This window comes from Fistularia commersonii, chromosome 15 (assembly GCF_037954325.1).
Source record: "Fistularia commersonii isolate RoL2024-O1a breed Wild chromosome 15, RoL_Fcom_v1.0, whole genome shotgun sequence".
NCBI lineage: Eukaryota > Metazoa > Chordata > Actinopteri > Syngnathiformes > Fistulariidae > Fistularia > Fistularia commersonii.
In genome coordinates, this window is record NC_141298.1 from 18,400,956 (window position 1) to 18,412,500 (window position 11,545).

The following is an 11,545-nucleotide window of genomic DNA, read 5'->3' on the forward strand; positions in this document are numbered from 1 at the left end:
GAACATGTTGTCTGCCTATTGAATTATTTTATCACAAAATGTAATGGTGTTTGTCGATTGAAATTTTTATTATTCTTTCATTGATCAGAAAATGCTTGTTTTGGTGTTTGCCAACTGAGTTATTCAAATTCTTTTATTCATCACAAAATGTTGTTTCCATGTTTGCCTTTTGTGTTATTTTTATTCTTTCATTGAACAGAAAACGTTTTGATGTCTGCCTATTGAGTTATTTATTTATTAAAAAATGTTTTGTTGTTTGCCTATTAAGTTATTTTAATTATTTTATTTAACAGAAATGTTTTGTTTTTGCCTATTGAGTTATTTAAATTGTTACTTTTTGGAGAATGTTGTTTTGGCTTTTGCCTATTGAGTTATTTCCCTGCTACATGTGTGCGTCCGAGGTGACGCTGTGATCAGAGTGTGTGTCCGAAGGATCTCCCGTCTCCCGTCTTCACCTCCGAACCGCCGGAACGTGACCGTCGGAGGAGGACATTCGTCACCCGAAGTGTGACAAACATCTGTGTGATGAGCGCGCGAGTCGAGGCTCCCTGGTGGGCAGGAGCGAATGTGGGCCAAGGAAGGACTAATTATCCCTTTTCCTGGATCCTGTATCTGGTCGCTCATTGGGCCTCGCTGACCCGTCCTCATTAAACCCGTCGCAGCCGCGGAGGAAGACGAAGACGGAGGAAACAAGATGGAGCCCCTGTCGAGAGAAAGCGCCTCCCGCCCCCTTCTACCCAAAGCCGGCGGCAGAGATGGAGAGCGGAGGCCGGTGTCGGGACCGCGGCTGCATTTGTTCTTTATTCAGGTCGGCCCTCCGAGGAGGTGTTTGGACAGGCCGGGGCGACCTTTCACCTTCGCCTCCCTGGTTTGTTGTGACGCGCTCCGCGGGAGGCGCCGAGCCCGGGGGCGCCGAGGGCAACACATCCGGATCCTTCTGACGGGACGCCGCCGTCGCATCAGTCCGAGGCCGCGTGCGGCGAAACCCCCCGGCCGCCGTCCGTCCCTCCCTCGGAGCCGGGGCTCAGCGCCGACGTCTTCCGGGCCAGACGTTCCAGGACCAGGACCGCCGTGCTGCTCAGACTGTGCTGGAAGACAAGACACTCGGGTTGGAACACCAGAGACACTCGCCGTCTGACCAAGAGAACGGGACGCCCGGCCGACGGCCTCTGGCACGGGGCCCTTTGGGGCCGACGGCCTCTGGTACAGGACCCATTGGGGCCTGTGGGCTCTGGTACGGGGCCTCTGGGGTCAACGGCCTCTGGGGGCTGACGGCTTCTGGTACGAGGCCCTTTGGGGTCGACTGGCTCCGGTACAGGTCCCATCGGGGCCTACGGGCTCTGGTACGGGGCCTCTGGGGGCCTATTGGCTCTGGTACAGGGCCTCTGGGGTCGACGGCCTCTGGCACGGGACCCTTGGGGGCCTATGGGCTCTGGTACGGGGCCTCAGGGGGCCCCGGGCACTGACTGGTCTTAAAATGCAGAAGGGGAGGTCCAACCAGGTGCAGAGTCAGGGTTGAGCCAAGGCGGCCCGTGATGAGGTCAGTGTCTTCTGATGTGGGACTTCTACTACCTCCAGAAGGAGCCTCCAGCGAGAGCGCATTAAAGCATAAATCACTTTTCCACTGGGTTTGTTTGGGTTGCTAGGGCAGGGAAAACAGCGCTGGAGGAGAGCGGTGGGCCAAGGCTGCACTCTGTAAGCCGTTACGTGGAAGTTATTGGTCTTTTACGCAGCTGCAGCTGATATTCCTAAAACCATGAAATGACAGCGTGTAATATGAGATGCATCCGTCACGGCGCTCCGCCTGCGGAGAGTTCCGGGTCATTACTCCACCCTGACACGCCGGACCTCAGGAGACCTCAAACACATAAACCCGCATTCAAAGCGCTACCAAGAAAACGCTGAATTAATTGCGTGTTACTTTCCCCTGACGGCCCGAAGCCGGCGGAGGCTGCGGCCGCCGCAGGTCCTGCATTCGATCCAGTAAATCCAGCTCCTGCATTGAGGTGCAGGTCCTGGATGCCCGCGGCCTCCGGGGAGTTGAGAGCGTGCAAAACGTGTTTTGTGCTGCTGCAATGACACCCGGCGGCCAGTAGAGGCCAGCGATCTGGCCTGCGGTCACACTCTATCCCGAATGGTTTCCCTGGCAACCCCGCTGGCAGAGGACGCCGCCGCCGCCGCTGCTTTTATCCGCGCGGCTGCTCTGAGAGCGGCATTATCTGCGACATACCTGCAAGATATGCAGGCCCTTCAGCGTGAGGACGGCCAGCTCCCGCACACCGTCGCCTGTCAGGTCCAAGTAGATGATAGACAGCAGAGGGCTCTTGAAGCTCCGCCTCCACACCAGCCGGAAGACGCCATCTTGTCCGCACTCTGCCGGCTGGAACTTGTAGCACAGGAGCTCCTGCGGGGCGCAGGGGTCGGCGGCGCTCTCCTCAGAAAGGAAACGGCTTCGGGATGGAATGGTGGGCCGGCGGAGGCGGCGAGCGTCTCACCTGGCCGTACGTCCCCAGCAGGACCTCCTTCTGCCCGTCGAAGTCCAGGTCGATGACCAGGGCGCAGAGGACGGCGTCCCACTGGTCGCTCTCTGGCAGGAAGGAGGCTCTGGACAGGCCCAGCTCCGCCACGTTCCTGACGAAACGCAACACCAAGCCATGAATGCCGGGAGGCGAGGGGTCGGGGGGGCTCGGATCAGAACCTCACCTGTAGACCACCGCCGTCTCTATGGTGCTGGTTACCAGCAGGTTGAAGCCTTCTTCTGGACCTGGAGGGGTTGGAGCCGTTGAAGACAACGAGGGACTTCACATGAACCTTTCAGAAATAAGGATGAAGCCGACGCAGGTTTGATACACACTCTCCTCCCCGCCGGGACGCCTGGGCTCGCAGCCGCAGCTCAGGGGAAACAGGCGGACCATGGAGACCGGGCTGTCCAGCTGGACCCGCCAGCTCTGCAGAACCTCTGGAGGAACAAGACGGCTCATCAGGTCACAGGTGAGGAAAGGTCTCACTGCGTCAGGCAGCACAACACACACACACACACACACACACACACACGCGCACAGAGCCTGAATTTAGGATCTCAGATCTTTTGGGTCTCAGATCTTTTGCTACATGCATCTTTTCTGTGGCCTCCAGCTGGGAGAGGAGGACCTTCTGGAGCTCCGGCGGCTGCGCTCTGGCACGCAGGTGGAAAGGCAGGGATCCGATTCGCTCTTCTTTAAAAATGAACGGGAGCGTCCGCTAAGATGGAGGCCGACCATCAGAATTGGGGCAACAAGCGTGTCGTGTAATATCAGCTCTGAATTAATCATCAGTCAGCCAGCAGCTGCTGAGGCAACATCTGAAAGATCTGGGTTTGTCCAGGAGCAGCAGAGACACTGATCTGCTCCAGTCGACTTCACATTCAGCTGAGAGGCTTTATAGTATACATATCCACACATCTCTCTCATATATATATATATATATACATACATATATACATATACACACACACACTCACACACTACTTGGAACAACAATTTCCTTTGGGATAAATAAAGTTGTTCTTATTCTTGTATGTCCATATATATGCATATAAATCTTCTCCTTTGGTCTTTTCCCTTCAGGGTCTCCACAGTGGATCCACCTTCTCCATCTAACCCTGTTCTCTGGATCCTCTCTCACTATATCCATAAATCTTCTCTTTAGTCTTCCTCTAGACCTCCTGCCTATACACACACACACACACACATATATATATATATATATATACACACACACACACACACACACACACACACATATATAGGCAAACACCTTCTCCATTGACCAGATGGACGTCTCACTGTTGACCAAGAGGTCCGTCCCTGCCCACTGCCAGCAGCCCAACAGGGAGGCCTGTCAGACTGGAGCAGGTGTGGGAGGTGTGGGAGGTGTGGGAGGTGTGGAAGGTGTGGAAGGTGTGGAAGGTGTGTTGGCGTCTGTGTGAGGACCAGCGGCCTTGTGCCGGTGTTGTTCCTCGGCGAGAGTAATCCCCTCCAAACGCAGCTTGCATCGACCCCGCGCAATCGGCCGGATTGATTTAGAGCAACTTCTAATTGGATCTCCTTAAAGTGGTCCTGCGGCGGCCGGAGGTCCTCCGCCCCACCTGGACGTGCTCCGTCGCCTCGGCGGGACGAGCCCCGTTACCCTCGGCCCTTTTAATTGGAATTAGAGCTGAAAGCCTGGCATCTGACTCAGCGGCTCACTGCTTAGCGATGATGGATGGACGCCTCGCCGGCCCCGGCGGACACTCTGCCATCTCTCCCAAGCCCAGGGTTGAGTGATCTCGCATAGTTTGGAGGAAAGATCAGCCCCCCCCCCCCGCCAGAAGAGTCACCCGCGCGGGGAGGTCTTTCAACATCACATAAATAGTGCAATTCGACACCGCTAAGTGAGTTTTACGCCCCGGGGGGGCCGACGGGTGGGCGCGGCCTCCTCGGAGGTCCCTCACCTGGGCCGGACCGCTCCACCAGAGCCAATCCCACGCAGCCGCTCTGACAGCCGAACGCCGAGAGCCTCCGTCCGCCGCCGGCGCTCACCATGTCCAACCACAGGACGCTGCAGAGAAGGAGACACGTGCATCATCTCGGAACCCCATCGGAGCCGCGGCCTTACTCCACGTGCACGTGCACGTCCACGGTCCACGCGGGCGACGGCGTCCTCCTGCAGATCCTCTCTGGCTCAGGCTTCCACCCCCAGTCAAACTCAGACCGGCCCGGTTCCAGCAGACAGAAGAACATCTGCCGGTCGGCCGCAAAGAGCCACCTGGAACCTGAACCTTCAGCGGGGATGAGCGGCGCTACGAGCTCTAAGAATTATATCTAACATATGTGTACACACACACCCAAGCACGCACACACACACACACACACACTTTTTGCTGACTCTCACTTTTGCTTTTTGGATGATTCTCATCCAACATATTTGTAAGACACACTGAAGTGTTGAGGTGAATCAAAAGTGGAGCATTTACTTGAGTCTCTGACCCGGTCACCGTTTCTAAGACCAAATTCTCAAACCAAGCTCCGGGGAAAGTGTTTATATTAGCAGCTTTAAACACCAGCAGCATTTATCTGCAACTTTAGGCCTTCATTGGTTTGTCCCTGGTTAACATGCACGTGAGTCCACAGAGCCTTCGAGGTGTCCTTCACCCGGACCCCGGATCCCGGACCCCGGATCCCGGACCCCGGATCCTGGACCCCGGACCCCTCCCGCTGTGAGCCAGCCTCCTCGTCCTCCTGATCCACGACGACGGCTCGGCTTCATCCCAGCTTTCAGCGCCCCGACATGATGTATTGCAGCCAGACCTGGGGTTCCTGCAGCTAACGCCTCATTTTATCTCTGTCGGCCTCTAGTTTCATGCACTGTCTGTGTGTGTGTGTGTGTGTGTGTGTGTGTGTGTGTGTGTGTGTGTTGAGCCCATGTTGGCTTGAAGGTAAGGACAAGTATGCGACCCGGGGAGATCCTTGGTGTTGGTGTGCAGGCAGCAGTCCTGATGTTCTCCTCCCATGGTGTAAATACTGCTGACTCATGGCCTTGTCTTTGCCGCCCGCTGCACTTTATCCCCCTTAGATGGGATGTTTGTGTCTCTATTTGTCTTTTCATTGGTAGCGACCCACGTGGAGACGCTCACATCCTGCTTTACGGTTTCATAAACCGCAGGAGGCCGGTTCTTCTGGGAGGACCACAAGGAGCTCTGAGATTTAACAACCGGCGATGAATTGCATCATCGGCCTTATTCACAATGAAACGGACGAATCAGGAAAATCAGGAGCTCGATAAATCCAAAGCAGTGCCTTCCCGCCTGCTCGTAAATGTTCAGCGCTCCAGAGAACTCCTGCAATGCACACACACACACACACACACGCAGGCACACACACACACACACACACACACACACACACACAGCTACGTAGACTCACTTGCTGGGCAGCTGCTGTAGTTCGGGGAAGAGCTTCTCCACTGGCTGCTCCTCAAACTGGTGGAGGGAGGCGTTCTGTTGGAAGGCGAAGAGTCAGAGTGTGATGTGTGACGCTCTGATGTTTGCTGGAGAGCAGATGCTGGAACACGTCACCGTGTTCGCCCTCTGTATTTCATCAGCCTGAAATTTGGCAGGAGGCTGACGCACCTCGGTCGACAGCGGCTTGGCTCGGCCGCGACGGCGCTCTGGAACGCGGCCGCCGCGAGCGTTACGTTCGGGGAGCTCTGATTCTGAGCAGACGACCGCCCTCCGTTCGGGTCAGCTCTGTTTGACGACCGACACATTCCACGCGGCCGTTAACGGCCCGGAAACGCTGCCGGGATACCGACCGGTGTGGCGGCGACGGCCGGCTTTTTCCGGTTTATCTGCGGCGCGAGGGCCAAGGGGTTGGGCGACGGGGGATCACGTCCGCTCGTTTCCACGCGACCGTGGCAAACGACTCCCCGACCGGACCGACGCCGCCCCCCTGTGGGGGGAGCCGGAACGCCCGCTGCCCGCGGCAACCCCACCGCAGACCATTCTCAATCCTTTCCGTTTCAAATAGAAAGATGAGTGCATGTTGAAATCATGTGACTCGTCCGCCATGTTTTTGGTCAGGGGAAAGTATGATGCTGTCACCTTCCCATTATTCATCGCCTCTCATTCATACGACAGGGATTTACGCATGAATTTACCCTCCCAGCTGCCCCGCGGCACTCGGACCAGCTCTTTCACGTCTCTGACCAGCAGGCTTTGAGTCAAACTCCTGCATCTTGACAAGAAACAAGCGACTATAAAAGCCAACGTCCACGTCAGACTGAATTTACTCCCGTTTCTATTTGAAATCAAACACAAACGCGCCGTCCCCCTACCTCTTTGTACAGGTGGATCCTCTGGTCGTGACCGCTCAGCAGAAACACCGTCTCACTGCCGCCGCTGTCGCTCTGCACCCTAACAGGACATGACAAAGCTGTCACCTTTACCACCAAGATACCGGAGGTCTGGCGAGGAGCGGCCCCGCTGACCAGACACAGGCTGACGCGCCCTGATTTATCAGCGGCGACAGCAGGCTTACTCTGAGTGGTACAGCTGGAAGGGCGTGAACTGCAACTCCAGATTCAGGCAGCTCTCTGCACGGAGGGACGGGTAAACATCAGCCTGAGAAGCGTCGGACGGGGGCGGAGCGCGCGCACGCACGCACGGATCCACTCACGTGCGATAGACTCCAGGTTGAACTCGGACCCGGGCTCGTAGTCACAGTAGATGTTGAGAAACGGAGTGGCTTTGTCTCCAGAGTCCTGGAGGAGACCACATGTCCACATGACTAAGGTCTACCACCAGAAAGGCCGTTCCCGGCGGGAGGCTTAAGTCTACACGTGCTGTTGTTGATCCTGGAATATTAGATACCTTGATGAAGGTGATGCCCACCACCAGGCCTCTCTTGGGCGCAGACTTGTTGAAGGCATCGATGGAAACTATCTCCGCGTCAACTGCACGCAGAAGGACGGGGGCAAAGGTTTGCAAGATCACTTTGCGCACATTCACATTAGATCACATTCAACCTTGTCGTCGTGGCACGTGTACAGCGACAGGCTAACCAAATGCAGGTTCGCATCTCACCACCAGTGCAAAATAGCAGCAGGTGCAGATGAAACAAATAGACGAGCAGTTTGTCCACGCTAAATCATGGAAATCATTACTAGTGATGTACAGATAGGGCTCTGTTAACACATGGCACGGATGGATACGTGCATTCGCGGGGTGGACTATAAACTATGAAAATAAACTATGGACGTCATAAACAAGTAGGAATGTTATGACGCCGAGTGCACCTGTGCTGCTTCCACGATCTCGCTCCCCTTCCCCATTCCACTCACGTCCTGTCCTGACTCTGCTGTCTCTCCTTCTCTGTCCCAGCCCGCAGACATCTGGCCTATTTTTGCCATTTATTTTATTCATCGCTATTTATTTTTATCACTCTATTTATATTGTTTAGTTCTAAGTGTGTATTTTTCACCCTCACTGTTCCTTGATGTTGCCCATGGTTATCCCTGATGATGTTGTCGATTTATCTGCTGTCTCTTTATTTGTGTTTTTTTTGTCTTCTACCTTGTATTTATACTCATGTTTATATTCCTGTGTATTTCCCTTTTTGACATTATGGCTGTTACGCTGCTGTGACAAAACAATTTCCCTTATGGAGATCAATAAAGTTTATCTTATCTTAAATGCTACACAAATAGATATGAACAGTAGCTGGCCGGGGTTAGTGTAGTACTGCGAGAGTGTGTGTGTGTGTGTGTGTGTGTGTTGCAGTCAGTGACGGTAGTGTCAGTGTCCTCCTGCAGGCTGCAGATGTCGGTCCCCGGCAGGTGCGGCGCTCACCTGGGATGTAGGTAAACTGCACCTCCTTGGCCACCGGCCGGATCTTCTGCTGCAGCTCCTGGTAGGTGAAGCTCACCACCTTACCTTTGAGGGTGGCGGCCAGCAGCTCCTGCTCCCCGGCCTGGCACAGCCCGTAGATGTTGCTCTGGGACGGGAAGCGGCTGAAACTGTCCTCCACGAAGGGGAACAACTCCCGGAACATGGTTCGGGGCGGGACTCCGGGACGCTCGGCGGGGAGGTCCGGACCCGGAGCCGGACCCGGAGCCGCTCACCGGAGGCAGCTCGGCTCCAAAGATAGCGTCGCTCACATCGACCGGAGTCACCGTGGAGACGTCCGGCGGCCCGCTGGAGACATTAAGAACCTCCAGGAGAGACTCATAAATAAAAAGAATAAAGAGTCTGCGTTAGCGGCGGGTTAGCTCGCTGCTAGCAAACACCGCACGCAGCGAAGCGTCCGCCTGGAACGGTGATGCGTTCAAGTCTGTCGGAATTATCCACACTTTGTTCGAACGCTGCCCAGAGACGAAACCAAATCGGTTATTTACCGCGCCGCTGTTCTTTAAAACAAACAATAAACCCTTTTGTTTCATTAGAATTTAGATGATTTGTTTGTTTTCGGTCTCTTAACAACAACAACTCAGTTTAGAATGACTGAGGTTGTTCGTCCTCACCAGGTCGTCAAATAGCATCCCTCTATTTTATCACACTTTAAGATAAGATAAGATAAGATAAGATAAGATAAGAACAACTTTATTAATCCCGAAGGAAATTGTTGTGCCAGAGTTACAGAAAATATAACAGTAATAAATAATAAAAAGAAAAAGGCAGAATTAGAAATGAAAATAAACTATAAACTATAAAGTGTCTCAGTGAAACTATAAAGTGTCTTAGTAAACAAGTGATAAACTATAAGTGTCTTAGTAACAAGTGAGGTAAGGAGTGCGCAATAGTATGATAAAAGGAAAAATTGTAGTGTAGCTGTAATGAAATGAAATATTGCAGAGTTTTTGTTTTTTTTTAGGTTAAAGATAGGTTTTTATAGTTTAAACTTTATATGTTTGTGTTGTTTTTAACGCGTTTTATTTTTCAATGATTTAATATTTGACAGTCCCGCGGTCTTATCACCTCTAACCGCCGCGACGGTGGTGGTGATGGTGGTTTCTTCTTCTTCTTCTTCTTCTTCTTCTTCTTCTTCTTCTTCTTCTTCTTCTTCTTCTTCTTCTTCTTCTTCTTCTTCTTCTTCTTCTTCTTCTTCTTCTTCTTCTTCTTCTTCTTCTTCTTCTTCTTCTCCTCCTCGGGCTCCAGTGTTACACCGCCATCTAGCGGCCGTGTGCGTCACTGCAGGCGTCTCTCCCGTGTCCTGCAGGATGTTGCTCCACCAGATGTCAGTGGAAACTCACTCTTCCACTTGTTGATCTGACGGGCCCTCGAGTGAAACGACTGAGAAGGTGACGGAAGCTGATCGTCTGCCTCCAAAGAGCCTGTTGAATTCATATGAAAAGTACGTTTACGTTTCCCTTTGTGCAAAGAACATAAATGAGCCTACCATCTGTGATGAGCGCTACCAACCCCTCGCACCTCTCTGGCCGGAGCTTTCCTTTGCGCTCGGGTGAAACTTTCTCTGCCCGTCGGTCTTCGACAAAGCTTGAGATCTGAATCGATGTGCCTCGGCTCAAACCTGAGCGTCCGCCTCTTATTTCTTCTGTTTACCGCGATGCGCTTTTGTCACATCGGCACTGATGTCGAGCGTTCGATCGGCGAAGGCTTTTGGTCTGAACATTTGGATAAAATAATATCGGTTCCAAAAAAATGAAGATTTCAAGGAGCTCAAAGGAGTAAATTTGAGCTTCTTACATTCCAGGTGACATGATATGCTTGGGATTCTTGTCAGAACAGAGGGGACTCCTCTGATTCGCTCAGATTCAAGGTGCACGTTCTTCATCCTCTGCATCCCAACACACAGTCAGACCGCTCAGCGGGAAGCGGTGAATCTGCCGCAGATGTCTGGAACCGGTGGAAACCGAACGGGCCGAGAAGCACGCAGATACCTTCAGATGAAGCCGCAAGCCGGTGCAGCGTTTGGAGTGGAACATCTGCCTGCTGCTTCTCTCACCAACAATGGAAACAGACTCCTGTCATCTTTCATGGCTGCAGAAAAATGTGTTGCATAAGATTTGTAATTCCTTCCTCTTACATCATCATCAAAACAAACATCAGCGGCGCGCCACCCACGGCTCCCGCCGGAGCGCCGAGCCCCGCGGGACGCACCGCCTGACGCCTCTCAGCCTTGGACCTCGGGGTTCGTCTGGATCACAGCAGGCACCGGCCAGAAACACCCCCAGATTCACACACCCGGGACACTCGGGACGGCCTGTGCAGATGGGCTGCCTGGGCCTGCACACTCTACCGGGTTTCAGCGACGAAATTCATTTAGCACTTTAGCCATTTATCCAAGCGACCCCGTTATTTTATGCATGACTTCATGCCGGTTCGGCTCACTTCGCATAGGAGCATCCTCCAAAAAGCAAAGAAAGAGCAGAATATTGAGATGAAGATTGGAGATGTGAATGGGGAGACCATTCAGGAAGGAGGAGGAGCGCAGAGGAAGGTTGAAGCACCAAAGCCATGGCCAGGACAGCACAGGTTCCTCAAAGACTCCGGTGAATGAACACAGTTACTTTATGGCACTTTAAACGGTAAGTACTCTGACAACACGTGTACACACACACACACACACATACACACACACACACACACACACACACACAGGTTTTTGGCCTCAGCTGAGGTAACAACCAGTGAACTATGTGACCATATGTTTTGTTTCTTCCTCGCCACTATATGCAGCAGAAATAACAATATGGACACGGAAGCCTCGTCAGCAGTGTGTGTGTGTGGGTGTGTGTGAGTGCAGGGCCATGTCAGGTGTGTGTCTGCGGGCCGGAGCAGACGGAGGCGAGGCCCCTGCGAGCTGCTGCTCCATATTGTGACAGTTGAGAGGTGGCAGTGTGTTACACCCCCACTTCTCCTAATACCACCTGCTAATCCATGGGCAGGATTACTGTCCACTGTAATCACTCATCCTCCACACTGACACACCTCAGCTCACACTGCAACTCCTGACTCATTACACACACACACACACACACACACACACACACACACACGCACGCACGCATG

The 11,545-nt window shown here is 53.3% G+C and overlaps 1 protein-coding gene across 3 annotated transcripts; it reads right to left on the reverse strand.

Moving 5' to 3' along the window:
* Positions 1-775: 775 nt before the first annotated feature.
* Positions 776-8,830, reverse strand: kptn (kaptin (actin binding protein)). 3 transcript variants are annotated; one of them, XM_086160167.1, is made up of 12 exons: positions 8,366-8,830; positions 7,388-7,470; positions 7,194-7,278; positions 7,056-7,110; positions 6,853-6,931; positions 5,943-6,016; positions 4,472-4,578; positions 2,855-2,959; positions 2,704-2,764; positions 2,496-2,631; positions 2,231-2,404; positions 776-1,083 (listed from the first exon to the last, which is right to left on the reverse strand). In XM_086160167.1, the coding sequence occupies exons 1-12, from the start codon at positions 8,565-8,567 to the stop codon at positions 805-807; spliced, it is 1,440 nt and encodes a 479-aa protein (XP_086016293.1). In that variant the 5' UTR covers positions 8,568-8,830; the 3' UTR covers positions 776-804. The 3 variants fall into 3 exon arrangements, with proteins under 3 accessions (XP_086016293.1, XP_086016295.1, XP_086016294.1); XM_086160169.1 differs by having other exon boundaries at positions 776-1,088; XM_086160168.1 differs by having other exon boundaries at positions 8,450-8,712.
* Between the last annotated feature and the right edge of the window lie 2,715 nt (positions 8,831-11,545).